This window comes from Camarhynchus parvulus, chromosome 1 (assembly GCF_901933205.1).
Source record: "Camarhynchus parvulus chromosome 1, STF_HiC, whole genome shotgun sequence".
In the NCBI taxonomy this organism is placed as follows: domain Eukaryota; kingdom Metazoa; phylum Chordata; class Aves; order Passeriformes; family Thraupidae; genus Camarhynchus; species Camarhynchus parvulus.
The window spans coordinates 80,527,596-80,555,211 of record NC_044571.1 but is presented as its reverse complement, the minus strand read 5'-3'; the positions used below and the strand labels follow the sequence as shown (position 1 = coordinate 80,555,211).

At 38.8% G+C, this 27,616-nt stretch overlaps 1 protein-coding gene across 1 annotated transcript; it reads left to right on the top strand.

Annotated features, from left to right (window-relative positions):
- Positions 1 to 532: 532 nt before the first annotated feature.
- Positions 533 to 26,193, top strand: LOC115905180 (putative N-acetylated-alpha-linked acidic dipeptidase). The gene is made up of 19 exons (XM_030951306.1): positions 533 to 650; positions 1,983 to 2,091; positions 5,057 to 5,243; positions 6,068 to 6,169; positions 7,721 to 7,846; positions 9,731 to 9,917; positions 11,064 to 11,157; positions 12,479 to 12,577; positions 14,281 to 14,366; positions 15,367 to 15,486; positions 16,863 to 16,945; positions 17,221 to 17,284; positions 17,810 to 17,877; positions 19,863 to 19,954; positions 20,777 to 20,867; positions 21,644 to 21,908; positions 22,743 to 22,824; positions 24,106 to 24,198; positions 24,874 to 26,193. The coding sequence occupies exons 1-19, from the start codon at positions 533 to 535 to the stop codon at positions 25,061 to 25,063; spliced, it is 2,256 nt and encodes a 751-aa protein (XP_030807166.1). The 3' UTR covers positions 25,064 to 26,193.
- Positions 26,194 to 27,616: the final 1,423 nt, after the last annotated feature.

Sequence of the window (27,616 nt, the reverse complement as noted above, 5' to 3'; positions counted from 1 at the left end):
AGCCTCTTCTCCCGGGCTATCAAGAACAGAACAAGAGGACATAACCTCAAGCTGTGCCAGGGGAAGTTCAGTCAGGACATTAAAAAAAGGTTCTTTACAGTAAGGGTGATTAGACATTGGAATGGGCCCAAGGAGGCGGTGCAGTCACCATCCTTGGAGGTGTTAAAGGAAGGACTGGATGTGACACTTGGTGCCTGGTCCTGTTGATGTGCTGATGTTAGATCGTAGGTTGGACTCGATGACCTCAGAGGTCTTTTCCAACCCATTTGATTCTGTGGCTCTGTGAAACACGGGGCAGCCGGATATGGCAGGGCTCTGGCAGAGGGGAGGTGGGCAGCCCGGAGCGGCTGCCAGAGCTCAGGCACAGCTCACCCAGCGGCCGCCACAGCACAGCCACAGCTCACCCCGCGGCCGCCCGCCGGGAGGGCCCTACCCCGGGCGGGGCGGGATGGGGCGGGGCGGGAGAGCGGGGCCCTCCCGGCCTGGCTCAGGCCGGGGTACTGCGGGCGGCGAGGCGGCCGGGCCGGCAGCCATGTGCACGTCGCTCGGTGCCCGCTCGGAGTCGGCCGGCCCCAGGGCAGCCAGGGGCCGCCTCTGGGCTGTCGTCCTGGGAGCGGCGGCGGGCTTCTTCCTCCTCGGGTTCCTCATCGGTAGAGTGCAGACTAACCCTCCTTCGCATCGGGGACTCGTCCAGCCGGGGGACGGGGCTCGGAGCCGGGGTGGGGGCAGGAGCGGGCGGGGGTTTGTGCCAAGGAGGGCCGAGGTGAGTCCGTGCTCAGCCGGCCGATGCCACCCTCCGCGGATCCCGCCCTTCACAGCGGGAAGGGCAGTCGCTGAGCCTCTCTGGGATGTCCCGCTCCTCCGCAGGAGAACGGGTTTTGTGTCTTTGGCTTGATTTTCTATTTACTTTTTGTTCAAGTAAATAGGAGTAAAATAGTGCTGTGGGCAAGAAAAAGGGGCGCAGGGTTTCTGAGGAGGGGACAAAAGACGTACCCCTCGACCCTGCTGCTTTGAAACAGCACCAGCTGCAGCCAGAGAGGCAGGAAGGTAAACATGGGGCTGGAGGGGCACGGACAGGAAGGGAGAAATAGTCTCTCAGTGTCTCACCTGCTCCTCGTCCCAAGCGGGCAGGACTGAGGGTTGCTGCTGCAAGAGATTGCCCATCCCTATCTTCCTTTTGGTTTCACATATGAATCATGATGAGTTTACAGAAGGAAAGAAAACAGAGGAGCCACTTGTATTTTGCAATGCCATTTGGTATGTACTTGGGATTGCTGCCATTGGGAAGCCCCGACTGAATTCCTCTCTCATGTGGAGCCTTTCACTGTGCCAGTAACCAGTGCCTCACTGGTGCCAGCTTGTTACCCTCTTGAACCCACTGGTTCTGTCATTCACAGTACCCATGTAGCTGCTGCTGCACATGCACTGAATGTGTCCAGTCTGACTTTAAAACAGATGTCAGGAACACTTCTCTTTCTAGCCAGCTGTTCCTCTCATCACTTACTCTGGCAGTGCTTGCTCAGAAAGGGAAGGATTCCAGAAAGAAGCCAGACATTCCAGAGAGTGAGAAAGGAATTACAAGACATCTGTTCCTTACATAGTGTACCTGTGTTTTTGTGCATTTTTTGTTAAAGCTGCTGCCTTATTATTGAGGTAACTATATGACTGATGTTCTGGTGCTCAAGGATGATAGATATGTCTCCTTAGCATCTACAGGAAAATAACTGATGAATAAATGTAAGATAGTATTTTATATCAGTTGACGTCTACCTAGACAAATAAGTTCTCTTACCATTTGTGGGACTAACACTGCCATCACTTTGCAGCCTGCGTCAGGTTGTAGCTGCTTGTATGTGCTGAAATGAAAACAGTTCTGAAATATAAAACAGTGAAAATCTTGTGGTGACACCAAAGAGAAGCGGTGTGTGTCATGGGAATATTGCTCTGATGTTTTTACTTTGGTATTTTCATGTGTTGTACAGGCTGGTTTGCAAAACCTACAGATATGAAGACATCTCTGAGTACTCATGAGGACATGAGGACAGCATTTATGGCTGAAATGAAAGCGGAAAACATCAAGCAGTTTCTTTAGTAAGCAGTGTGTAGACTAATCAGTTCAGACAAGGAAAAAAAAATCAAGTGGGAGCCAGACCAGTGATCACAGAATCATAGAATTGGTTGGAAGGGACATTAAAGCTCCTCTGGTTCTAAACACCTTTCATTAGACCAGGTTGCTCAGAGCTCTGTCCAGCCTGGCCTTGAGCACTTCCAGGGATGAGCCATCCACAGCTTCTCTGGGCAACCTGTGTCAGTGCCTCATCACCCTCACAGTAAAGAATTACTTCCTAATATCCAATCTAAAGCTGACCTCCTTCAGTTTAAAGCCATTATCCTTTCTTATGTCACTACATGCCCTTGAAAAAGGTCCTTCTCCAGCCTTCTTGTAAACCCCCTTCAGATACTGGAAAATGCTATAGGGTCTTGGAGCCTTCTCCAGGCTGAATGACCCCAAATCTCTCAGCCTTTCTTCTCAGGAGAGATGCTCCAGCCCTCTGATCATTTTCATGGCCTCCTCTGAGACTTGTTTCAACAAGTCCTTGTCCTTCTTCTTCTTGTGTTGCGTCTCAGAGCTGAGCACAGCACTGCAGCTGGGGTCTCATGAAGCAGAGTAGAGGGGCAGAAACACCTCTCTGACTTGTTTGCCATGCTAAAACAATTCAAAATAATGGAACACTACAGTATCAGTGTTTTAAAGTTATTAAAATTTAATCTATGTAATAAATATTTCTGTTTTAGTAACTTAAAAGCTTTAACTGCAAGTAGTTGTACCTGATTTGTTTTAGAGATCTTGTAAATGGATTATTTTTCTCTTTAGAGAGTGTAGTATTTGTTAAAATCTTTTATTTATTCCAGTCAGTAATAGGCCACAAGTCATAGTTTATTGATAGGAATTTACTTTCAGTGTAAAGAAAGAGCATCAGCTATTGTAGGAATAATCAACAAATTTGGATTTGCCTCATAGTCCCAGTCTGATTACATAGCATGGAGTTGTGCAAAACTAAATTATAAAAGACTGTTTTCAGTTTATAGGACTGTAGCAATCCTGCTGCTTCCAATTTAGGTGTATTTGCCATGAGCAAATAATTGCAGATAAATTAGCTCAAAAGTATGGTCTCTACTATGTAGCAGTCATGTACTGGACTATAACATACACATTCAAAACCAAAGATTTAGGAGTTTTTAGAGTCTTAACCTGTGTTTTGGCTTTTGTAAAGTCAACTGTTGTTAAACAGCTCTGTGAAAGGGCCTTCCTGCCCTTTAAACTCCGTCTCTATGTAAGCAGAAGGCATTGTACCTCATTTATTGTCATGTGGCCAGTCCTGCAGTGAAATACAGCAGATGCTTTGTCACTTCTCAGAACTACCAGTACAGGCAGTCAGATGAGAAGAGAAAATGAAGAAAACCACAATGTTCAGTTAAATGGGAGTGTAGTACAGGAAAATGTTATTGAATAAATCAACTCCTAATGAAAATGTGATACTTAAACACTTGTAACTCCTTTAGAAAACAAAAATTCTCACTCACAATAGCATGTAAGGGTGCTCTTGGTTCAGTATATGTCATCCAGAAGATGATACTGTCACTATAACAGTGACTTTTAGTACAGTATTAAGATTTTGGCATGATCAGAGGAACATGGTTTTATCCAGCAACATTTGGCTGCTAAGGATTTTGTCTAGTTTGGAGAAAAGGAGGTTGAGGGGCAGCCTCATTTCTTTCTACAGCTTCCTAAGGAGGGGACATGGCAAAAGAGGTGAGCATATTTTCTCCCTAGGATCCAGTGATAGGATGCATAGGAATAGTTCAAAGCTGCACCAGAGAAAGTTCAGACTGGACATGAGGAAGAATTTCTTTACCAAGAGGATGTTCAGACTTGAGACAGACATTCTAGAGAGGTGGTCAGTGACCCAAGCTTGTCAGTGTTCAGGAGACATTTGGACAATGCCCTTAATAACATGCTTTAACTTGGTCAGCCCTGAATTGGTCAGGCAGTGGGGCTAGATGATTGTTGTAGATCTCTTATAAGCAAACCTATTTCTATTTATTTCTGTTTCTATTCTATATGTATAGTTCTTTCAAAGTAGATTTCTTTGATGGATTTGGTCTTATTTGAACTCCAGAATTTAAGTTTTTCCTAATCTCTTCACCCCTTCATAATGAATTTCCTTCATTAACACCAGCTGCTGCCACACATGTTTCTTTGGCATGTTAATGGCATGGTCATATGATAGAATGAGGACATCATGATGACAGCCTCATTCAACTGAGGGTTTTTTCAGCTGGCTTCACAACTGGGCTTTCACAATGGTCTGGACTGGACAATTTTATTTTTTTTTTCCCAGACAATGGGCTGTTCATTATTTATGCTCTTTTCACTGTTTGTTATTCATGCTGGCATGACTTTTAAGTCACAAACTGTTGAGTTTTTCTGTTCCTTGTTTATACAGTACTCAAAACTCACTCTTTTTTACTTGCCAACAAGACACAGTAGGAGTGAACTTTCAGATAAACCAGTATTCGTGCCAAAATTAATTAAAATTGTGTGATTCAAGGAGAACATCTAGTTAATTACAAGTAAGGACCAGAGAAATTATGCACGTTTCTAAATTGAATACACAAAAATAATTGTACTCAGTTCTTTTATCTCTTCACAGTGATAAGGTCTTACTGTGCATAGGAAGGAATGGGCCTACTGTAGCTTAGAAGACAAGGAGTAAAGAAAGGACAAGACCCCAAAGCTGGTGTCATCACACCATTCTTGCTAAACCATACTGCAAGCAAGATCTAAATACCTGTGCTAAATCAGGACAGCCTGAAACCCTTCATCTCAGTTTATGTGTACAACGTAACAATACATAGATGCAGAAAAGTCTTGGTCCTAATTTAGCCTGAGTATATCTGATCATCTCTATGAGGTTCATTTCCAGCTAGGCTAAGAGGAGTTCTGATTATGACCTTCAGTGCCTGACCCTGCTTATTTCTCCCTTTTCTCTAGCAATTTTACACGGCTTCCTCACCTAGCAGGAACAAAGGAAAATATGCATCTGGCACAGCAAATCCAAGCTGAGTGGAAGAAATTTGGTTTGGATTCGGTTCAGTTGGTTCATTATGATGTCTTGCTCTCTTACCCTGATGACACTAAGCCCAACTACATCTCAATAATTGATGAGCATGGCAATGAGGTACATGAACAACCAGTTTTTCCAACTAGGGAACAAAATAATTTTCATACACCTGGGAAGACTGTGAGGGAGAACTGTCCTCTGTTCACTTAATGGTATTGGGCCTGGTACAAAGCTCATGGAAATCAGGGATTCCAGTTTGCTTTTATATTTTGCATCTTCGTTTCATAATAAGTGAATTTCATGTGTTAGGAATACTAATATTTCCCCTGATTCATACAGCATCCTGACATATGGATTAAAAAAAATTAGGTAAGAGAATTAATTGATGTTAGTCAATTGTTTGAAAATTACTGTATTATTTAAAAAGAGGAAAGAAACCCTGGTCAGCACCATTCTTTGCATTGATTCATTATACAGTACCAATGATTCAGCTAAATTCAGTTTCTAGAAAATTAGAATTTAGGTCTCAAGATGTGCTATCACAAAGGGAATGTGTTCATTACATACTGGCTGAAGTGTGCATAGAAGCTTCAGGGATTAATAGAATGTGAGCATTTTTACTACTGTGATCTAACCTGGTTTTATCTGCTGTACCCAGACCACTTTAGGGAACCCTGTATTCATTTATGCAGGATTCTCTGTGAAGAGTGAAGATGGGATTTGTAAGTTCACACCTTGAGAATGCCTACCGAAAAGGATGCCCAGTGCCTGCTAAAATTTTGGCCACTTCTTAGGTAGAATTCTAGAATTCTTCTTAGGTAGAAATCTAAAGGATTCTTAGGTAGAATCCTTTAGATTGCAAATGCTTATGGAATGTTCTTGTAAATAGAAAGTATTTCTTTTCCACATTGCCTTGTTTACGTTATTCCTTTTCCTATTAGGTTTTCAACACATCATTGTCTGAGCCTCCTCCTCCAGGATATGAGGCTGTTAGAGATGTGGTGCCACCCTACAGTGCCTTTTCAGCCCAAGGAGTGCCCGAGGTAAGATAGTAGAACGCTACATAGTAAAAGAAATAAAGGTAGGAAAAGAAGCAGAGACAGAAATAGAAATCATAGAAATGGAAAAGATGGAATACCACAGTGTACTGTACCATAGCAGAGAATATCAGAGAGCAATACAGAATAATTTGAAATTCCTTAGGCTTTAGTTCAAAACCCACCTTATCACTAGTAGGAAAGGTGACCTAGCTCCAGTGTTCTTGGGATTATTGTGATGAAGCAGTGTTCAAATTGAGCAGTCATATATATGTTTAATATTTTCCTCTAGTTTGAGTCAGAGCTGGATTTTTTTTTCTTTTCCTTAAAAACTGTGGTAATAAATCTTTAATATCAGCTGCTGCTGTAAACCCCCCCAGACAGTTCTGTAACTATGCGCCATTGCTTCCCATGTTGGTGAACAAATAGACTTATATTTACCCAGCCAAATGGACAATCTCACTTTTCAAAATGCTGCTTGTCCAAGGCTCACACTGACAGGTATAGCTGCACAGTGTTGAGTATGCTTGAAAAGCTTTTGCTGACATTTCTAGCTGGGGATAAAGGTGTTGCTGTGATCTGAATTTAACACTAATCCTTCTTGTCTTGTTATACAGATGGTATCAGCTGATGGGCTTTCTTTGAAAAAGCTGGCCTGTGTAGCAGGAGTTTTCTGTTCTATGATCATTAGGTTTTCAATTAATAGTTTGTAAGATTAGAATTTCTTGGTGTTGTTCTCAATATCTTTCCTTTCTATATATAGAATAGTTTAGGTTGACAGAACCCTGGTCCAGGCTCTGCTTTAAAGTTCCATCTAGCAAGATGCTAATGCTTCTACTCACACAGCTCAGTATCATATCAATCATGTACTTTGTGATGTTTGTTATAAAGCTGTTCAAATCCAGAAAACAAAAGGAATACTGTGTGTATTTGCCTCAGACACTCAAAGAAAGCTGGAGAACCAGGCAGATAATCTGTACCTTAGGACATAAGAGCTTTGAGTGTTCCAAGAATTGCAGTGGGAATTTTGGAACATAGTGTAAGATAAAATTAATGGGTTTTGACCTTTTATCATAGTATATCACCCAAGAAAGATAGAATAACATCACTGCTTTGTTTGGTTTGATGAGATGTGAGAAATGATGAAAAGTTTAAAAAGCTTCTTCTTCCTTCTTTAGGAAATTGTTGTGTTTTAATTAAATTTAAAAACTTTGTTTCCAATGAAAACAATACCTAAAGACAAGATTGTCATTTCAAAATCTCATGCTTATTTTCACCTTATTACATAACAGTTTGACAAGACCTCCAGATACTTATCTAGTGCTTTTAGCAGTAGCATTCTCCAGTGAGCTGTTGTCTGCATCGGTACTGCAAAAAGCACAGGAAGGGAGCATGTATAAATCTCCTCAGTGGGAATACTCAGTGGGGCCAAAGCTCTTCTGAGTTCTTGCTGGCCAAGAATTTTATGTTAAAAGCCATTATTATCTTATTAGTTCACACACTCCTTTCAACATGCTCTTTGACATTATTGTTTCAAATCCTGCCTCTTTCTCTCAGGGTGAGTTGGTGTATGTGAATTATGGCCGCACCGAGGACTTCTTCACGTTAGAACGTGACATGGGAATTAACTGTACAGGAAAGATTGTTATTGCCAGATACGGGAAGATCTTCAGAGGAAATAAGGTAATCCCTGTGTATAAAAGCATTGCTGCCCTTCTCAGTGTTACTCCCACTTCAACTGCCCTTCAGTGTTCTGCCCTTCAGTGTTCTCAGGAGACTGAAACATTTCCCTAAGGTGTTCTGGAGATTTTAGAGTAATGGAGTTTCCATAGACCTGTGCTCAAAGATGATTCTTTAGTATTTCTAGGATAAAAGTAAATCAGTTGGAAAATGTTCCATATTTTAATAAATTGTTCCAAAATATCACTAATAGAGTGTCATGCACTCTTATTCTGAACTAGATTGTTCTTCCCTGTTGGTTCAGTTGTTATTTACCATGTGTATATTCTGTTTCTTTTTAATGGTTTCTGTACACCAGAGAGAGTCTATAGCTATAAGAAAGTTATTTTAAATTCCGTATTTGGTTATTCAATGTCTCTGTCATATAAATTTATTTCTAAACTACAGTTTTCACAGATTTCCATGACCTAACAGGAAAGGAAATAATCCTGTACATACTTCAGGCATACTCTTTAAGTTATTTTCTCAAAAGAGATGTAAGAAGACAGTCTATTTTAAGAGTGTTCGGCTCTCGTTCAACAACTATTTTGACCCTAATTTGAGCAGGACTATAATTTGCATTTGTCAGTAACCTAAGGGTGTCAAGCACTGAATTCACTGGATGCCAGTTTTTATTATATGCTGTTGATTAATCTTGTGTGAAGCTTTTAAGTAGATAACTCATTGGTTTACATACATATAATTTTCACCGGTGAGAAGTGGTATATAACTCATATTCTGGGTCAAATTATATTTTCACTAAATTGTTTACCACTCTTCAAGATACTATCTGAATGGAAAAGACTTAAAAATTGAAGCAAGTATTACTGTGTATGAATCTTTCCTTAAAATGAAACACAAGTATCTTAGAGTTACTAATATCTACAGAGGCAGTTTTCCTGTGGTTTGGAAATTATATGCCCTCCCCTCATTACACAAAGGGATGTCCTCAGTCTTACAGTATTATTTCTAATGACTGCTTATATACTGAAGAATTTGGTAGCCTATATAAAATCTGGAGAACTGTACTGAAACTTTTTAAACTTCCTAATGGTGTGCAAAAATAGTGTAGAGGATGAAGGGAAGTACTGTATTTCCTTAAAAAAAAAAAAAAAATGGAAAAAAAAGCTATGATATTTCTCAGTTAAAATGCCCAAATTTAAAACTGTTGAGGATTAGTTGTCACTCTGTCACTATCCATCACTGTCATATCTAGTAGCAAACCAGATTGGGATGTCAGAATGATGTACATTATGCAATAATAAAGTCACACAAGAACACTTTTAAAACAGCATGCAGGTCAGTCCTTCTGCCGTAATGAGCCTAAAATGTGGGCTCCCTGGAGTTAGTGTTGTTCACAGCCAAATGCAGTTTCAAACTCTCCAATTATAATTTTCCTGTATAGACCAGATCCTGAGATCCATTCAGAGATCATTTAGGTAAATAAGGTAAGTACAGGACTGTCTGAAAGATACTGTTGCATTAATGTGATACAGTTTTTTCTGTTCATGCTGTGTACATTTCAATAGTCAGCTGATTGTATTGATCTGGATGACAGAATGCAAACTCAGGTTATGTAGCAGTACTGTGGAGGATGTTTTCCATGTTGCTGGGGTTATCTGCTAACTAAAAGTCAAAGCAAGAGCAAACCTTTTATTCTCATATGAAATCTGATATCTGTATATATAAGTTTCAGAAAATGATGAGACAGTTATGGGCCCTTGACTTATCCCAAGCACTGTAAAAGATCCTGAGGAAAAATCGCTGTAATTTGTACTTTGTTTTGCCCCTTGAACTCTGGAGTCAACCTATAAAGGACTGGATAGGGACTGGAGATGTGCTTTACAGGTGAAGAATGCTGAATTGGCAGGTGCCAAGGGAATTATTCTGTACTCTGACCCTGCTGACTACTGTGCACCTGGAGTAGATCCTTATCCAAATGGCTGGGACCTTCCAGGTGGAGGAGCCCAGCGTGGGAATGTATTAAACCTGAATGGAGCAGGGGATCCTCTGACTCCAGGTTATCCTGCAAAAGGTGAGTGACTCTAGAGAAGGCATTCTCTGAGGGTCTGGTACCAAGAAAGGACAGAGGATGTTTTCTCCCTTATAACAAACAGCACACTTCCTTTCTTAGTCTTTGTTGCTAAAAGGCAGCTTTGGGTTTCACTGCAGTAGGCCACTTATGTAAATGGCACATGAGGGAAAGTGAGAGGATATTAGGGGAGCCCTAGAGTACTGATCTGTATTAATCACCTTCACCTTAGGCTTCTTCAGCTGCTTGAGTTGTGCCCAAGCTGTTTCATTTAGCAGCTAAACCAGATCATTTTCATGGAAACTCATTAAGAACTATTTATGCCCGGACTTGGGCCAGCGCATCTGAGAGAGGCAATCATCTCAAGAAAGGTAGTCCCTAAATGGTGGGCTGTGTTGCCTCTAGGCAGCAGAACTTGGAGCTGGAAGGGGATACATGTTCAAAACAGCAGCACGGCAGAGCGGACCATGAAGAAAATTTCTGGTTCCTCATTCTAGAGTCAGTGATCACACAGATGAATCCCTGTCTCCCTCAATCACAAAGGGTTCCCACGAATATTGCATTAAGGAGGAAACTATTCTGTATATGCTTTTGTTCATGAAGATTAAGATTTGCAAACAAAAATTATTTGTATTTGAGCTTTGTCAGAACAAAACCTAGATTTTGTTCTGTACACAAAAACCGCAATCAGAATATTCAGTAGTCCAGTGTGTAAGATTTTATCTGCATCTCTTTATCAGCTGGCAATTTTTTTAGTTCCCAGCTGAATGTTCCGAGCATCACACTGTGGGCTTCTTCTTTGCTGTGTTCTTTATCTGTAGCTTAATCTGGACTTCTTTCCCATGAAGAGAAATATTTCTATGTAAAAGTATTTCAACTCAAAAAAAAAAAGTTCAAAAAAAATGAACAAATAATTTAAAAATTTCCAGCCATCTTCATATGAATGCCTGCAGACACTATGGGGGAACCTTGATTAGTGTCTCTGAAAGTATGTTGGTAAAGCGCAAATGAAATTACTGGGAAGATGTCAGCTCAGCTTCTGGGAAAGTGAAATTATTATTCCTGACTCCAGCGTTAAGGCTGTGCTAAGATTTGTACAGCTTCCTTCTGAGACTTGTAAATATGAAAGTACCTGCCTTTTGCTTTCAGAATACACGTACCGATTAGACAAAAGCAGTGGTGTCGGTCTCCCAAAAATTCCAGTTCATCCTATTGGCTATCATGATGCAGAGGCATTACTGCGGTAAGTGCATGGGAGACATGAGCTATTTTTAGCAGATTGTTTTTTGGAAGTCATGGGAGTATTTGAAAAGAGAGTAAAAAGGCTTTTGCACTCTGCTTCTCCTGTAGCTGTTGAAATAATATGTTTGTTTCTTATTAGGACCTCTATAGGAGGTAAGTGTGGGTTCTGTTATTACATATGAGGTATTTGCAGAGTTATCTGGAAATGGTCATTTAATATGGAATAATATGTCTCCAAGTCTTCTTTTATTTTAAACTTTTATAGTTATCACTGTTATCAGGATAACTGCTCATAACAATATAGGTATAGATTAAAAAACCTATTTTATCCACTGCCAACTAGTAGTGATAGAGCAGACTACTATGTATAAATTTGATGTAGCCAGACATTTCTGTTCAATAAGTATTAAATAGTACTAGAACTTGGTTTTAATAATTATGAATGAAACCTAAATCCTTTAAAAATACTGGGTCCTTGTTTTCACTTTTGTCTCGAGAAGTCATAGCATCTTGTTATTCCTGCTATCATATTTTTATATAAACAATTTACTCAGGGCCCGAACACATGTTGAAGTTGTTCAGTGGACTGAAGTATATATTTACAGTTAAAAACATGCTTTCATTTACAATAAATATATTCTGCTTCCCAAGAACCAGAACATACAGCATACTTTCTTTGTGTCTCAGAGGTTCATGTCAAATATAAAAGTCCTTCAAGGGAATAAGTCTGGTTGATCGCGATCCACTGAATTACTGCATTTCCAGTTGTGTTAACAGGAAAAGCATGGCACTTCTGACAATGGAACAAGAAAGGGTGGCTTGGACTGATCGTATTTCTCTACTTTAGCCATCTTTGACACACATCAACTGCCTATGCTACAAGATTAAACAGTGTGCAGGGACAGGCACCATTAAACTCCTGCCTTTGCTGTTAAGTTAAGAAATGGCCCAAGATGCTCTCTGCTAATTCAAATGCAAATGCAGTTCAAGGCAGTAGAATGTTCCAGGGACCATTTACAAGAGGCAGTTTATATGCAAAGCCTTTCGGCCAACATTTTCTTCCAGGGTAGCTGTAGGCCATTCCAAGCTGATCTCTGTGTTGAGGATTATTGTTCTATGTTAATTTACTAGTATTAGTGTAGCTGTAGCTAAAACTCCAGATTATTCTCCTGCCAAAGCTTGTAGTATAAATTGTCTAAAACAATGACCAACACTGGCTTACATGCATATGGGACCTAGCATAGTGTAGTTTCTGGGTCCTCATTTGTTTGGTGCTGCTGTAAGAGCTCTGTAACTGATAATGATTTTTTTTTCCATAACAGTAATATGGGAGGACATGCACCACCTCATAGTAGCTGGAAAGGAAATTTGAATGTATCTTACAACGTTGGTCCTGGATTTACAGAAGATTACTCTTCAAGGTCAGTTTTGCTTCCTAAGAAGAATGTTCTTGGGATCAGGGAAAAAAACAGGTAGAGGAATAGAGTTTGACCAAAGATAGAGTAGCTAGGTTTATTTACATCATTCCTTTGATTCTGGCTATTTCCTTGGCTGAAATGTGCTCAGTGCAAAGCATTAGTACATTATGTCTCGACTGGATGGATATGACCACCTTGCTTTAGTTTTTAGCTAGTCTTGAACCACTTTCATTTGAAAAGCATCTAGCCTTTGATAAACTATTTGTTGAGAGGGGTTTTTTGAGTTTTTTGGTTTTTTTGTTTTTTTTTTTTTTTTTTAGTACTTTTGTTTCCTTTAAAGTTCATGTGAGTCCAGCTTTTGGTCTTACCTTTTAACTTATATAAAGCAGTATTAAACTGTTTCTTATAAGCACTTTTTTCACTCAGCTTTTCCAGAAAAAGAGGAGCTTAAACTCTGATGTCAGTTTTATTGCTTCAGATTGTTTTTAGCTGAATTAGTAATTACAGTTTAGGACTTAAGTCTATGTGTTTTAATGTTGTCTTGAGTACAATGTACTGACTTCATATTTACTGTTTAACTTCATATAAAGATCATACTGTACTTTATATGAACCCTTGGGGCTGAGTTAGTTGCACCTTCAGCTGTAGTACAGAAAAACAACTCTTGATGTCGTAGAAAAAAATCTCTTGATGCAACTCAGGTTGTATTAATTTCTACTGCCTGAGATGCTGCAGTAGTATGGAGCGTGCTGGAATGTTCTTGTTTTGGCTAAGTTAGAGTTAATTTTCTTCACAGTGGCTGGTGTGAGGCTGTTTTTCATTTCTCATGAACACATCGTTGATAATACAGAAACGTTTTTGTTATTGCTGAGCAGGGCTCACACAGAGCCAAGGTCTTTTCTGCTTTTTGTGCTGCCACACTGGTGAGAGAGTGGGGGGTACATGGGAGGCTGGGAGGAGGAACAGCCAGGACAGGTGACCCCAGCTGACCAAAGGGATATTCCAGACCATATGGCATCATGCTCAGTACATAAAGAGGGGGATGAAGGAGGAAAGGGGAGACATCTGGAGTGATGGTGTTTGTTTTCCTAAGTCACCATTACTTGTGATGGGGCTCTGCTCTTTTGGAGATGGTTGAACAGTTTTTCTCTGCTTGTTTCCATGGATTTTGCTTTGTGTACAAAATTTTCTTTATCTCACCCCATGAGTTTTCTACCTTTTACCCTATAGATTCTCTTTCTGCTAGTGGGGAGTGGCTGTGTGGGGCATGGTTGCTGGCTGGGATTAAACTGTGACATGGAATCAGTTCTGATTTGTACCAAACTGCAGAACATTAGAACTATTTACCTTCTTAACATAAGATGCTTTCCATTTTTCTTTCAATATTTCAAATTAAAAAACGAGCTGCTAGCAATAGGTCTTTGGAGTTCTGGAGTTATACTTTGGAGTCTTATCTGTATAAATCTTATTGACATCAGAAATATTACATAGTTGTCAAGGGCTGAATGCTGTTCTTATTTGTGCAAGTATGAATCCAGAAAAAAATACACTGTAATATTTTCAGATTTACCTTGGTGTAATAGGAGAGAAATTTGATCAAAATGCTTTCTTTTTTATTTATATTGTACACTTTTGAAAGGTGTCAGGATGTTTGATTATCTAATCTGGTGGATTTTCTCTTTTGTGTTTTCTTCCTAATACACAAGAAAGGTGAAAATGCATATTCATAGCAACAATGAAGTAAGAAGGATTTACAATGTGATTGGTACCATCAGAGGCACAGTGGAACCAGGTAAAATCATTTCCCTTCCGCATAATCTGAGAGAGCAGTGACCTCTACATGTACTTCATGGTTACAAGGGGCAGATGAGGAATATAGTTTTCTCTGAAATACTGTATTGCATGATCTTTGAAATGGTGTTTGCACTGGCTTTCATATGGTTCAGGGTATGTCAGCACTTTCACTGTAAATGCTGATTTTCAAGGGAGAGTCATAACCGAGATGGAAATATTTGTCTTCAGGCAAGTAACTTTGCAATTGAAAGAATATTTTGAAGTGGATATTCTCCCCTAAGAAACATGGGAATGGATTTTGTGTTCCATTGGAAGACAGTATATCCACCATTATTGACTTTTTGTATATCTTACAGTCTCTTGTAACCAGTGTGGTTTTATAATCTAAAAAAACTAGATATATAGACATACCTAGAATGATGATAACATCATTTATCTTCTGACTGCAGCACTTTCCTTTTGCCTAAAACACAACTGTTAACCATATTATGGTAGCACAGAGACCTAGTCTGAATTTTATCTCAGTAATCATATCTCTGTCATGATTTGGACAACCCTTTTTGTGATTGATTATATATATCCAGAGAAATACTACGTTCAGCACATGAATTCACAATGTTGTGAATTTCTGTGCTGTACAGATAAAACTAGTGGATGAGCTTCACCATGAAGCACACTATGAAGTACGGAAAAATGCTTCAGTCTTTAGGGGAAACCTGTAATATATTCAACAATAGAACTAACAACATGGAGTTTGAAGTTTTAAGTCTTGTGGGATCCAGTTACTATGTTTGACAAATTATTCAACACTGACTGAAAATACAGAAAAATGTCTTCAGAAATTTAAAACACTTTTTTCCTTTCTATCATGTGTAATATAAACTGTTAATCTCTATTACTTGATACATACTTGGAAAATTAGAAATTACTTCAAGTTAATGTCTCTATGTCAGGAAAAGAAATATTCCTAAGTAAACCACCAAAATTAATTTCTCTAGACAGATATGTCATCCTGGGAGGCCACCGTGACTCATGGGTATTTGGTGGCATTGATCCTCAGAGTGGGGCAGCTGTGGTTCATGAGATTGTGAGGAGCTTTGGAAAACTGAAAAATGAAGGTAATGTAATAAAGGAATAAAACAAATCGAAGTAGCTACTCTCAGCAGTGCCCATTGATTTCTGTGAGATTTAAATGTATGCTTGAAATTAAAAACGTGTATCTCTGATGCAAGAGATGTTGATTCAAGATGTTTATTCAAGACTGATATCTTGAATAAACACGCTGTTGTGCACCTTGGTGTATGTGAAGTACTTCTGCTCAAGAGAAAGTACACCTAGAGGGAAACAACAAAATGGGGGATGGTGAAATAAACACAACATTTAGGTACAATTGACTACTCTGTATTTGAGGTAGGTCAGACTGGATATGTCAGTGGTGTTATAATACTGACACAGTGGTGAACTCATAAAGACTTCTTCAGGGCCACACTGAGAGCCTTCTCAGCACTTGACTGTGGCCTGGAGGCATATTCAAGAATAAGTGAAGGATGTCAGTGTAATGCTGAGAATGAGCTGGGCAAGTGTAGTAGGAGGTAATGGTTAAAAATACCTTATGCCTACTTGCATTAGAATAGGAACAAATGTCAGCTGCACCAGGTTTCTGTTGCTGTCAGAGCAAATGCTGTCTCCCTGTCTGACATCCCATAGAGAGAAGCTGTGACATAAATACCGTGCTAGAGAAGTGTTCTTTGCCTGCTATTACACATAAAACCTATTGACATTTAGTTTTATTTCCATTTTTTCCCAGTAACTGAATATCAGGGGAAGCTGTCTCTGGAATGCAAATGGGAAAAAAAATTAAGTTAAAAAAAAAGGGCGTAAAAGATGAAAAGGTTCCAGTAGCTTCACAGAAAACTTTGGGCTGAGGTACAACATCAGGGCAATAAATCCTGTTTCTGTTTGGCATGCTTTTAAATTGAATGGAGGACTTCAAGTGAAAGATTTTTCTTTTGAGGGTGATCTGTCAAAGTTATGGGGAATTGCTTAAGTTTTGAAATCTGGCATTTGAAAGACAGGTCAAAGACATTCTGTAATAGATATGAAAATATGTCACTTTTCTGTCAGAGTAGACACTGATATACAATGTATACTAGACTGAACAGAGCAAGAAGATTAGAAAAGCTTTCTTTCAAGAATTTGCACACAGCACATTTTTTTCCTTAATCAGAGTTTTAGAGTCTAGAAAATTTTCTTAAAAGGTGACAGACAAAATACATTATTTGGCCCAATATTGAATAGAGTGGAGATTGCTACAACAGCAAATCATTATTAGATGAGGTTACTGAAGTTTGTGTTAAAATTCCTTATGGATATCTCTTTCCCCACAGATCATGGTAAAAGATCAGCCCCCCAGAAATGCCATATGTTTTCACATTAGTCATGTAACAAGCAGCCTTTTATATTTGTAATAAATTTTCATTGTCTTTCATTTCAGGATGGAGACCAAGGAGAACAGTGATATTTGCGAGCTGGGATGCAGAGGAATTTGGCTTGTTAGGATCAACAGAGTGGGCTGAGGTAAACCAAGAGTGATCAAAAAGAGATTTGCATGGTGGCTGCTCTTTGAGAAATCTGCACTAGAAAGAAACACTTCTTTCCTCCCCCCCGCTCTTTTCCTTACACACACAATCTCTCTCTCCCTGGAGTTTACTTTTGAACTACCAAGAATCTCTAGCTCCTTGCACTTTATGATATCCTTCTATGAAACAGCTGTTTCTTTTGTGAATGGGAAGATAGTTCTGAGGGACAAAAAGTTTATCAGCATTTTGTTCCTTTTTTTTTCTTTCTCAAAGGAAAATGCCAAAATATTGCAAGCACGGGGAGTGGCTTATATCAATGCAGATTCTTCTGTTGAAGGTACATGGATATAACTTGTGTTTTGCAGGAATAGTGGTGGTGGTATGACTGGGAGGGATTTTGTCTTGATGATCCATGAGACCTTCAGTGTGATAATTTTTGTTGCATTAATTCAGAAATAATATGGGGAGAAACTGTGGCTTAGAATCATGAAGTATCCTTCAGATATTCGTGTTTTTTCAGGGAAAAAGTCCTTTACAATAGTGACCCACTGTTTAGGAGGTCATAAGAGAGACAAGAAGTGTTGTGCCCTGCGTTCTGTGGCAACTCTTTAGAGTCAGCTTCTTCTCTTATAAATGTGCACATGAATCATGGGGACATAAGAGAAGCTTTTAAGACTTACTTCAAGAGCTGGGCTCTAATTCAACCTAACCGATAAAGTGCACCGGGAAGATCATAGGAAAACTCTTCTCAGCTTGCTCCTCATAAAGAGTGTAGCTGCCTTGTCTCTTTCCTAATAAATAACAGCATGAAGTTTCAGCCGAGGGAACTTCCTTCTTCAAATAGTTTTTCATGTTTTTTCAGGAAACTACACACTGCGAGTGGATTGCACACCACTGATGTACAGCCTGGTTTACAGTCTGACTAAAAAGGTAATACCACTTGAAATTTTTAGCTGGTATGTTCAGTGCTCACTTACTTGATAGGGCTCTGTCTGTAAAAATATGGTGTCAGATCTTTATTTTCTGATTGCAGTACCCCTTCTAGGTCAGTAGCTAAGGAACTGGAGTTTTTTCCCAGGATAGATAAGGGGATTCCAAGCATATACCATTAAATTAGTAACTATTAGGGATTAGGGGATTTTTCCACTCCTCCTGTGAAAGCATGCCTTCTAAGAACAAAAGCATAAAAGCATGCTGTGAACCAGAGGACAGACACAAGCATATACTTGGCTTCACAGATCAACTGCTAGAATGCCCATGGTAGCAGGAGAGTGATCCCTTTAGGCAGGGGAAGAAATTAGGGTGGCTACCATGTTGTTTTTTTATGATGTGACAGGTTTGGTCAATGTGCTCAGCTTCTGTGTACCCTGTTAGTTATTCTTTGTCTCTGACCATGATGCTGTCACACATTTGTGTGGCACACAGAACTGAGAGATAGGGACCTTTCTCAGGAAATAGCCACACCATCTTAAATGTAAGATGTTCCTTGCTTTGGGAGGTGGTCTTAGAGCCTGGCATTTTATTTCTGCTTTTTTTCTGTTAACTGTATTAATCAGTGAACGTCTAATTAGTTTTTGTATATATTTTAGATGCTGATGTGAGGTACATTCAACTACTGTATATATTCTGTGAATTTACTTTATCTGCCTTTATCTGCTTTACATATTCAGTCATTTGATAATTTATTATCTCTTGGAAGCTGGCATTAGACTGGTGCAAAAGTAAAGGAAAAGTAGTAAATCAGTATAATAATTTTCTGGCAATTAAAAGACAGCAAATAAAATGTAGCTCTGTTAAAAGTGGGTACTCAGATAAAGAGACTTCTGTCCCAAACTTCAGAAGGGTTGATCACCTGCAGTTCCCATGGTAACTTGTGGTAAGTGAAGGTGTTCAGAACTGTCAGGAAATCAGGTCAGCAAACTCTCAGTTTGGACAACAGGAGCCATCATTAAAATCTTGACCTAAATACCAGTAAAAATGCTTGTGTAACTATTTCTCAAGTTAAGAAGCAAAGGCAGATGAATGCATGTAACCATGGCTTGTGGGTAGCTGATGTCTGAGGAGAATGCTGATGAAGAAGCATGTCCCGTGTGATCCCATCCACAGTTAATCTGTGGTAAAAAGTTTTCATGCTCATAGTTCTGTTCTATGGGCAATTTTCTTCACAAACAAAACTTCAAATAAATTAGTTTTAATTTGATTCCTATTGTGGAGTAATTCTTAGATAGAAGATAGATAGATTAATAATAGAATATATATTAATAATCTTTAACAGATTTAAAATAATAAAACCTCATCTTTCCACCAATATAAAGGAAAGATGAAGAAACATCCACAGTGTTTAAGCTGCTCAGTTACCTGCAAATTAGTCAGTAGTAGGAATGAACTTTAGAATGATTGTAATTTGTATACCTCTCTAGCAGCTATGATGACATAAACACCAGGTACTGTTCACTTTTCCCTTCTAAGGTTTCTTCTGCATCCATAAGCATATTTTTGTGAACTGAAAGAAGGCAGAAACAGTTTTAAATTAAACTAAGAAGAAATTGAAATTTTCTGCCAAAGTAAAGCAAAATATTTTGGTTTTATGAAGGATTTATCTTTTGAATATTTAAATTAAATGGCTGAAAATCTTGTAAAGAAATGTCATAATTTAAATATTGGCTTGAAATGTTTTGCTTTCTTTGTTTTTTCTTCCATCTAAATTTACCTATTTTTTAGCAAATAAACTAATATTCTGGAAAATGCTATGCATTTGAAGTGTTAAAATGGAAATGCAAAAAGGTTGAGGGACTTAAGATGACTCACTCATAACCCTAAGCCATAGGCTTGGTGTGATGACAGGTTGTTGACTTGTTGTTTGGTAACATTTAAACATTTAACCTTTAAAATTGTACCCTTTGTCTTTTTTCTAGATACCAAGTCCTGATGAGGGCTTTGAAGGAAAATCTCTTTATGAGAGCTGGTATAAAAAAAATCCATCAAGTGAATATAAAGAGGTCCCCAGGTCAGTGACGAAAGAGAATGAGTTACATAGCAAACATTACATCCCAAACCCAAACTTCTAGAGTGTGGGTTTTAAAGAAATACTCCTGAAAAGCTGAGTCCTGAAGAGAAATGGTGTGATTCTTAGCTGGTATAAATTCCAGAGTTGTAATGATTGCAGCTGATACACTACTGTACAACAGGTTTGTGAACCTGTCTTTGTTGATAAGCAATATATTAAACGTGTTCTTTTAGCTTATAGAGGTTTAGACAATAAGGGTAGTATGCACAAGCCAGTGGCAGTTACACAAGATGTTAACTCAACAGCTTTCCCTTGGATTTTTTTCCAGTCTTCTGGAAGCCTCTGAATTTGGGTGACTAGGGAGCAGCACACCAGGCAGGATTTTACAACATTGTCCTACCAGGGGGTTTCTACAGGATCTCAAAAACTGATTTTATTCCATGAGGCCATGCTTCCTGTACTACTGTGATTTCTTCTCTGAGTTGACAGCTTGGGGTAGTTGAAGTTCATTGGAAGGAGGAAGGTCCCTGGTTCTTGTCAGTGATAAAAAGACAGTGAGGTACATTCTCCTCTTGAGAACTGGATATCTCTCACCCTAAAAAGGGTGACTTTGATCCTCAGAGAATGCAATTGATGAGGTGCAGGTAATTCAGGGGTCAGAGGCAGTTCATGGTGTGTTGACAAAGAGCACACTGGGGAAAGACTATGTGGTGTGTAGTGACTGCTGAATAAATAAATAACTGCCATAGTATACTTGGAAGCAAACTAAAATTATGCCTTAAGTATTGTCACTAAAGACACTTTCCTCTTTCTTGTTTATAGAATAAATAAACTGGGTTCTGGCAATGACTTTGAAGCATTTTTTCAACGTCTTGGCATTGCTTCAGGCAGAGCACGTTACAGTAAAAATTGGGTAAGGCTGTGTCTTTGTAGTTTGGTTTTCCTTGTAACTGCCTGAATAACGTCATGTATAAAGGAGCCATTTAGACTTCCAGCTTTTTAGAATAGGACAGTTCAATCTGTCAGAGTGGTGTCTAATTCCTATAGCTCTGTCTGCTCCCTCAAAACAAATATGTAATAAGTAAGAATGATCAACTTGTTATTTAGACAAAAGGACTTTTACTCAGAGTCCATTTGGATGTGCTCAAAATTACCTGTGGCTGATAAGGACTTCTGAGTAGCTTATGGTGACTTTCAAATTATTTTTAACACTTTACGAAGCTTTGAATTGAAAATGGTTTGTGTTTTATTGAAAATATGGGTTGGGCTCTGGAGTATACTGTGAGAGAACATTAATTGAGAAATGTTCAAGGAGAAAACTATTCAATGTGGTCATTTCCTCTGAAAAGGAAGGAATATCCAAGGACACAAACAAATTATTATTGAATCCAAGCAAGAGAAGAAGTCCAAACTCACCTGGATTTAGCCAACTGAAAGTTATGTGTCTGTGCATAGGTACCTTCTTTGGGCTGTGTACATGGTCAGTGGAGAGACATTTCTCCAAATGACCATTCATCTCAGCATAGGTTGATGTCTAAGAGAGCCGCTACTGACCAGTTCTTCTCCTTAGACTGTCTATAGTGGCTGCATAGGATTAGTATGACCAGAACACTTCAACTTTACTAAGCCACACTGAAATAGACATAGCTGAATAATGCTTTTGTTTTGGCTTGGTTTCCTTCATTTCAGAATGTGGAAAAATACAGCAGCTATCCAGTTTACCACAGTGTCTATGAAACCTATGAAATTGTGGAACAGTTTTATGATCCCACTTTCAAGAATCATCTGACAGTAGCTCAGGTACGGGGAGGGCTGGTGTTCGAATTGGCCAACTCTGTTGTGCTTCCCTTTGACTGTAGAGATTATGCATCAGCTGTGAGCAACTATGCTCACATCATCTATAATTTGTCAAGGAATCATGAAGAGGAGCTGGCAACATACAGTGTATCTTTTGGTACGTACAGTCTTTCTTCACATTGCTCCTCTGTTAATGCTAACTGTGCCTTATATTAATGGATGTCTTAGTCATGATCTGGTATCTACCTTGTGCTGTATGAACAGTAAATAAAACAAGAGCAATACCCTCCATGAATTTTAAATGGGAATATTTTGTCACTAACGTGCTTGTGTGGGGACTATGCCACTGCCAAATAGAGCTAACACAGTTGCATTGCTTTGACCTATGTATGATTCGCCAGTATTGATAACAATGTAGCATTGTCATGTTTCCTTAAAAAAAAAATCACGCTGTTTTGCAGCTTATTGTGTTGGATAATGCTGTACCTGAGAAACTTTTTTTAATTAGCAACATTATAGAATATTCAGTTTAGGATTTGGCTTTTAATGGCCAATATCAGATACATGTGTATGTGTGTACACACACACATGCACCCCCACACACACAAACATTCTCACTCTTTCTCAAAACTCTGTGTGGAGGGATATAACAGTAAAATGCATGTTGCCGGGATTTATAAAATCTCAGACCTACCTGAACAGTCTGATTCTGGTTCCATGATCCAGTTTTTGATATTTCTGTACATTCTTCAAGCAGCAAATACTAAACAATATTCACAACAATACTTACTGCTATTGTGTCTAAGAGAGGTTTGCACACAGAATTACATACTTTTTAATGTAGGAATATGGGGTCATCTTCCTTCAGTGAGACTTTTAATAATGCAGGATCATGATCACAGTGGAAGATAAAGCTTTAATTGAAGAATTTGATTTGGTAAATGACATCTGCAGAATTTGAAGTTAAATAATTTGCTCCTGCTCCCTCCAGATGCTCTGTTTTCAGCAGTGAAGAATTTTACAGAAGTTGCTGCTAGCTTTCATGAGAGACTGCAACAAATAAATCTCAATAAGTAAGTTCAACACTTTTTTTCTTCCTGTCAAGTACTCCATGTAGTCCTCTGAGCTCAGGAGGACTTAATCTTCATTTGCTGCCACTTAATGGAAAAAAAGAAATAAACAAGATGTATTTGTGGCGTGCTTTATGATGAACTTCCAAGAAATTCTTTGCACCACCTATGCCAAAAGGCCTAGGTTGCACTTGACTTAATTCTTAATTTATTCTTTGTAGGCCATGCCCAGAATGACAAGCCAAACTTCCTTTTGTATATACATATATGTATGTTCCATTTCTTGGGAAGAATCTAATTTAGCCATATGCTCACCCTTATGGAACACTAACTGAGAATAAAAGCCATCTTTTTAATGGCAGCAACTTTCAGATAAAGAAGCTAACAGTAATCTCTTATGCAGAAGATGACATTTGTGACATATGACATGTATGTGACATTTTCAAAATGGCTTTATTGATGGATGGCCTAAATCTATGCTTTATCTCAACCAACCAGTTTCAGTTTCTGTTTACACCACTGTAAACTTGAAAAAAAATTCCTTAATGGTAGTAGAATTACTCCAGTTTTACCGTGATAGAAAATTTATCATTTTTTATTGGTGAATGCCTTTGAAGGTCTACAAGTTACTTTGGATGTAAACCACCAAGCCCACATATATTCTGTATAACCTCATCACAGTTCTTTTATTTATTAAGCATCAATAGTATGTGCAGGGCTATTAAAAGCACCCAGACACAGATGGTCTCTGCTCCAGGGAATTTAAAATCTACCATCGGAAATACACAATTCTCAGAAGGCTTAAAAGAGGATTTTAACATCAGAGGGTTCCTTTTTCTGATATGTTGTGATTTTATATAAAAACAAATGCAATTTTATTGAAGTAATTTGTGGCTAGCTGGCTTTCTGGAAAAGAAGGTCCTTAGAAAACGGTTGTACAAAAGCAGAAAATGGTCTAAGCATCCTCATGAAAAGGAAATAAAGGAATGAGAGGAAACATGGGAGAAAACACCTGAAGCACTGTATTTTGATGCTGTCAGTTGGACTTTAAAAACAGCTTTAAGAGACTTTCCAGTTATGAACCAGACTCTGTCATGGCACAGATCAGCATAATTCTGTTATGCAGGTTAGCTGATAGCATGGGCTATCTTTTGCGGCCTACACTTAAACTTCAACATCCCAGCTACTGTCCCTTATAAATCCAGATGTGTATGCTGGGATAAGAGTAGGTCAAATACACTGCTAACATATTCAACATATTCCCTTTTGGTTTTTTTCCTTTAGTTTGCTTGCTGTCAGATCACTAAATGATCAGCTCATGTTTCTAGAAAGGGCTTTCATCGACCCTCTTGGATTACCTGGCAGGCCGTTCTATAGGTGAGAAAGGCTTACTTTTCACTTTCCTCATGAAGTACGGTATGAAAATTCCTTTAAGATTTACAAGTCTCTAAATGGAGTTATAATGATTTTATTCAACACAACAAAAGTACATGAGACAGAAGGAATAAGATAAAAAGAGGAAACAACATTGGGGAAAACTTCAGTGTGATACACTATACAGAATGAGGAAGATTCTTGTTGGAAGCCTATTCAGATAATTTCTCTTGGTTTGATTTGGCTTCTAAACAGATGTAAAAGTTTAGCCCTGGAGTAATTTTAAATAATTTTAATTGTAGGAAATTCAGGAAGCTGTTCTTATTATTTGAAAGTGAAATAGTTGAAGAACCTGCAATTTGATCAATTTTAAGATCACAGCCATGCAAGCAAATGTAGTGTGGAGGGCAGTACTGAAACAGCAGGGAGGGAATTCAGTGGTCCTCTCATCCAGGTAAAGAAGTAAGTCTTATTTAAGAGGCAGTGAATCAAGTCTAGTTTTATGATGTTGCTTATGTTATTTTCTTACTTCATGGACTTTAGATACTATTGCTGCAATTATCTTATTTTTTTACATCTTCAGTGTCAAGTGTTTACAGCTGGTTTCTAAAACATAAAATGTATGTTTTATTTTCCTAATGCATAATATTGTTATTTTTCCCCTCAACTTCCCTACAGACATGTTATCTTTGCTCCAAGCAGCCACAACAAATATGCAGGAGAATCCTTCCCAGGAATCTATGATGCCATGTTTGATATTGAAAGCAAAACTGATCAACGTGAAGCCTGGGAAGAAGTGAAGAGGCAAATTTCCATTGCAGCTTTCACTGTGCAGGCAGCAGCAGACACACTGAAGGAAGTAGCATAAATATGAACAATATAGTCGTCAGTGAAGACTAAATGTGACAGTTTGCAGAATCCTTAAAAATGGAGCATTTGAAAACACTAGGACAATCACGACAAAAAACAAAAAATCAAAAAAATCTGGGTCTTTGCAAATAATATAACCAAGTTGAATGCATTTAGTAATGTTAACAAGGTAATGTACTCCATTCTGAGAGGTCAGGATTTAGATGTCTTCTGAACTGAGACTGACAATGTTTCAGGTTTTCTCCCAGCTTTGTATTGTAAGAATTGCTAATCACTGGATTTATTTTCTGAGTTTTGAATTTTTCTAGCTTGATTATTATAGTGATCTCCATAGTTCTTCAGGAAAACAGAATTCATTTCATGTTTCTATCAGTTACTCATTTTGTTGTTGCCTTTTTGTTACTTACCCTGGATTGTATAATTATATCTCAAGACAGACCTCTCAGCCCTCCTTTTCCACAAAGATTGAGATGGACATGGAGATGGGAAAACTGTCACATACCATGTGCAGGATCTATAATAATCATAAGAAGTTTTGGGCAGCCAGCCCAGAATACTCATCCATGACATTCTTTTCCTCACATGCTGAACCTTGCAGCTGTTTGCAAATAAATTTAAACAAGAAGATTTTAGTTACTTGAATAAAAACAAGGCAATACATCTTGTCAGACATATAGTCGTCTCACAAAATGTCTTTCAAGATGAAGACCCTATTATTATTCTTTTAACCAAAATCTACCCTTGCTATGCCTTGTCTCTATAGAGGTGTTTTTAATATGAAGACAGACTCAAAGAAAACTCATCATGTCCTTAGTTTGAAAGGATACCAAATTATTACCATTTTTGTAGAGTCTGTATATCTGATGATCATGTGCTGCTTACTCTTATGAGGGACCACGGGATGACCAAGATCAGACAGAGAAGACTCAGAAAATCAGATCCCTTCATCTGAAATTTTGCCACTCAACTTTCAGTAACCTCTTAAACAGCTAATATTTTGTGTGATTTCATGTGTCATGTTAGCTGAGACCTCTACCATGTCTTAAACTACTGTCCTGTGATCTGATGGTTTTCAGTACTATGGCATATTGATTTCTTTTCCATGAGGCTTCATTTAATTGTAAATATTTCTGCACTTCACATTAAAACCTTTTAGACAAATTACTGTAATTAAGTCATTATTTTGCTTAACTGTTGGTCTTTCTGATAAAATAATCTAGTTTATCAAATAATGGGAAATGCTTTTATACCCATAGTTATTGCCCAGTTATTTTCACATTTTTTACGAAACTGATTGGAATAAAATGATGGAGATGTCTTCCCACAAATCAGTGCTGATGGGAGACATTGTTGACTCTGTTTTTTCACTTCTGGCTGCTCCACTGCTCCACTTTTACCAGTGGAGAATTCATTATGACTGTCTATAATCCACCTCTGAAAAAAAATAGCCAGGTTAGTTTAGTTATCTTACCCTAGACGATTTTGTCTGCAGCAGTCAGGACAATGGTAAGCCAAATCCACCATGCAGAGAGGAGCAGGAATAAACAGCTCCTGTTGACCAGGTGGATCCAGTAACAGTATTTTTCTATTGCTGAGGAGGATGAACTGAACTCCAAAATTGTGGAGATCTTTCCCTATGTGACCTGTATGCTGCTTCAGCAATTTTTTCTTTCAGTCCAGAAGACATAATTTTTTAATCTCTGGCCATAGCATTATTTCATTTAAGTTTAATTAGGGCCCTTTTTAGAAGTAGTTAGCAAATAATATACAACGTCCTGGCCCTGGATCACACAAAATACAGAAGTAGTTACACTCTTTAACTACAGCAACATCCATTAAAAAAAAATCTGTTGCCTGTTCCCTAATCACTGCAGGGAACAGGATACAGGAAAAGAAATTTTCTCTCTCCTAACGTCTAGAATCTGGAGACATAGGCTGCTGTGAACCTCATGAAGTTCAACAGGGCTGAGTGCCAGGTGCTGCCCCTGGGTCAGGGAAATTCCAAGCACAAGTCCAGGCTGGGCAGAGAATAGATGGAGACTAGCTCTAAGGAGATAGACTTGGAGGTGTTGATGGATGAGAAGCTCATCGTGACCTGGCAAAATGCACTTGTGGTCCAGAAAGCCAGTTGCATCCTGGGCTTCACCAAGAGAAGTGTGGCCATCAGGTTGAGGGAGGGGATTCTACCTCTCTGGTCTGCCCCACCTGCAGTGCTGTGTCCAGCTCTGAGGCCCCAGTGTAAGGAAGGCCTGTGTAAGGAATCTAGAGAAGGACCATTAAATCACAGGCCTGCTGCACCTCTGCTGTGGAGACAGACTGAGAGAGCTGGGGCTGTTCAGCCTAAAGAAAAGAAAGCTCCATGGAGACTTCACAGCACCTTCCAGTACCTAAAGCACTTAAAGAAGGCTGGAGCGGGAGTATTTTTAAGGACATGTGTGACAAGACACGGCGGAATGGTCTTAAGGTGAAGTGTACAGTCCCTGTGTTCAGTGCACAGTCCTTTACTCTCTCGGCCTCTCTGGGTACATTCTTCTGTGGAAGAAAGGGTCAA

What these genes read in the sequence shown, in the direction of transcription:
- LOC115905180 (XM_030951306.1), top strand. Translation starts at nt 533, where the DNA reads ATGTGCACGTCGCTCGGTGCCCGCTCGGAGTCGGCCGGCCCCAGGGCA. An exon ending in CCTCCTCGGGTTCCTCATCG is followed by an intron (nt 651 to 1,982) that starts GTAGAGTGCAGA and finishes TGTGTTGTACAG; the next exon opens with GCTGGTTTGCAAAACCTACA. An exon ending in TTGATGAGCATGGCAATGAG is followed by an intron (nt 5,244 to 6,067) that starts GTACATGAACAA and finishes TTTTCCTATTAG; the next exon opens with GTTTTCAACACATCATTGTC.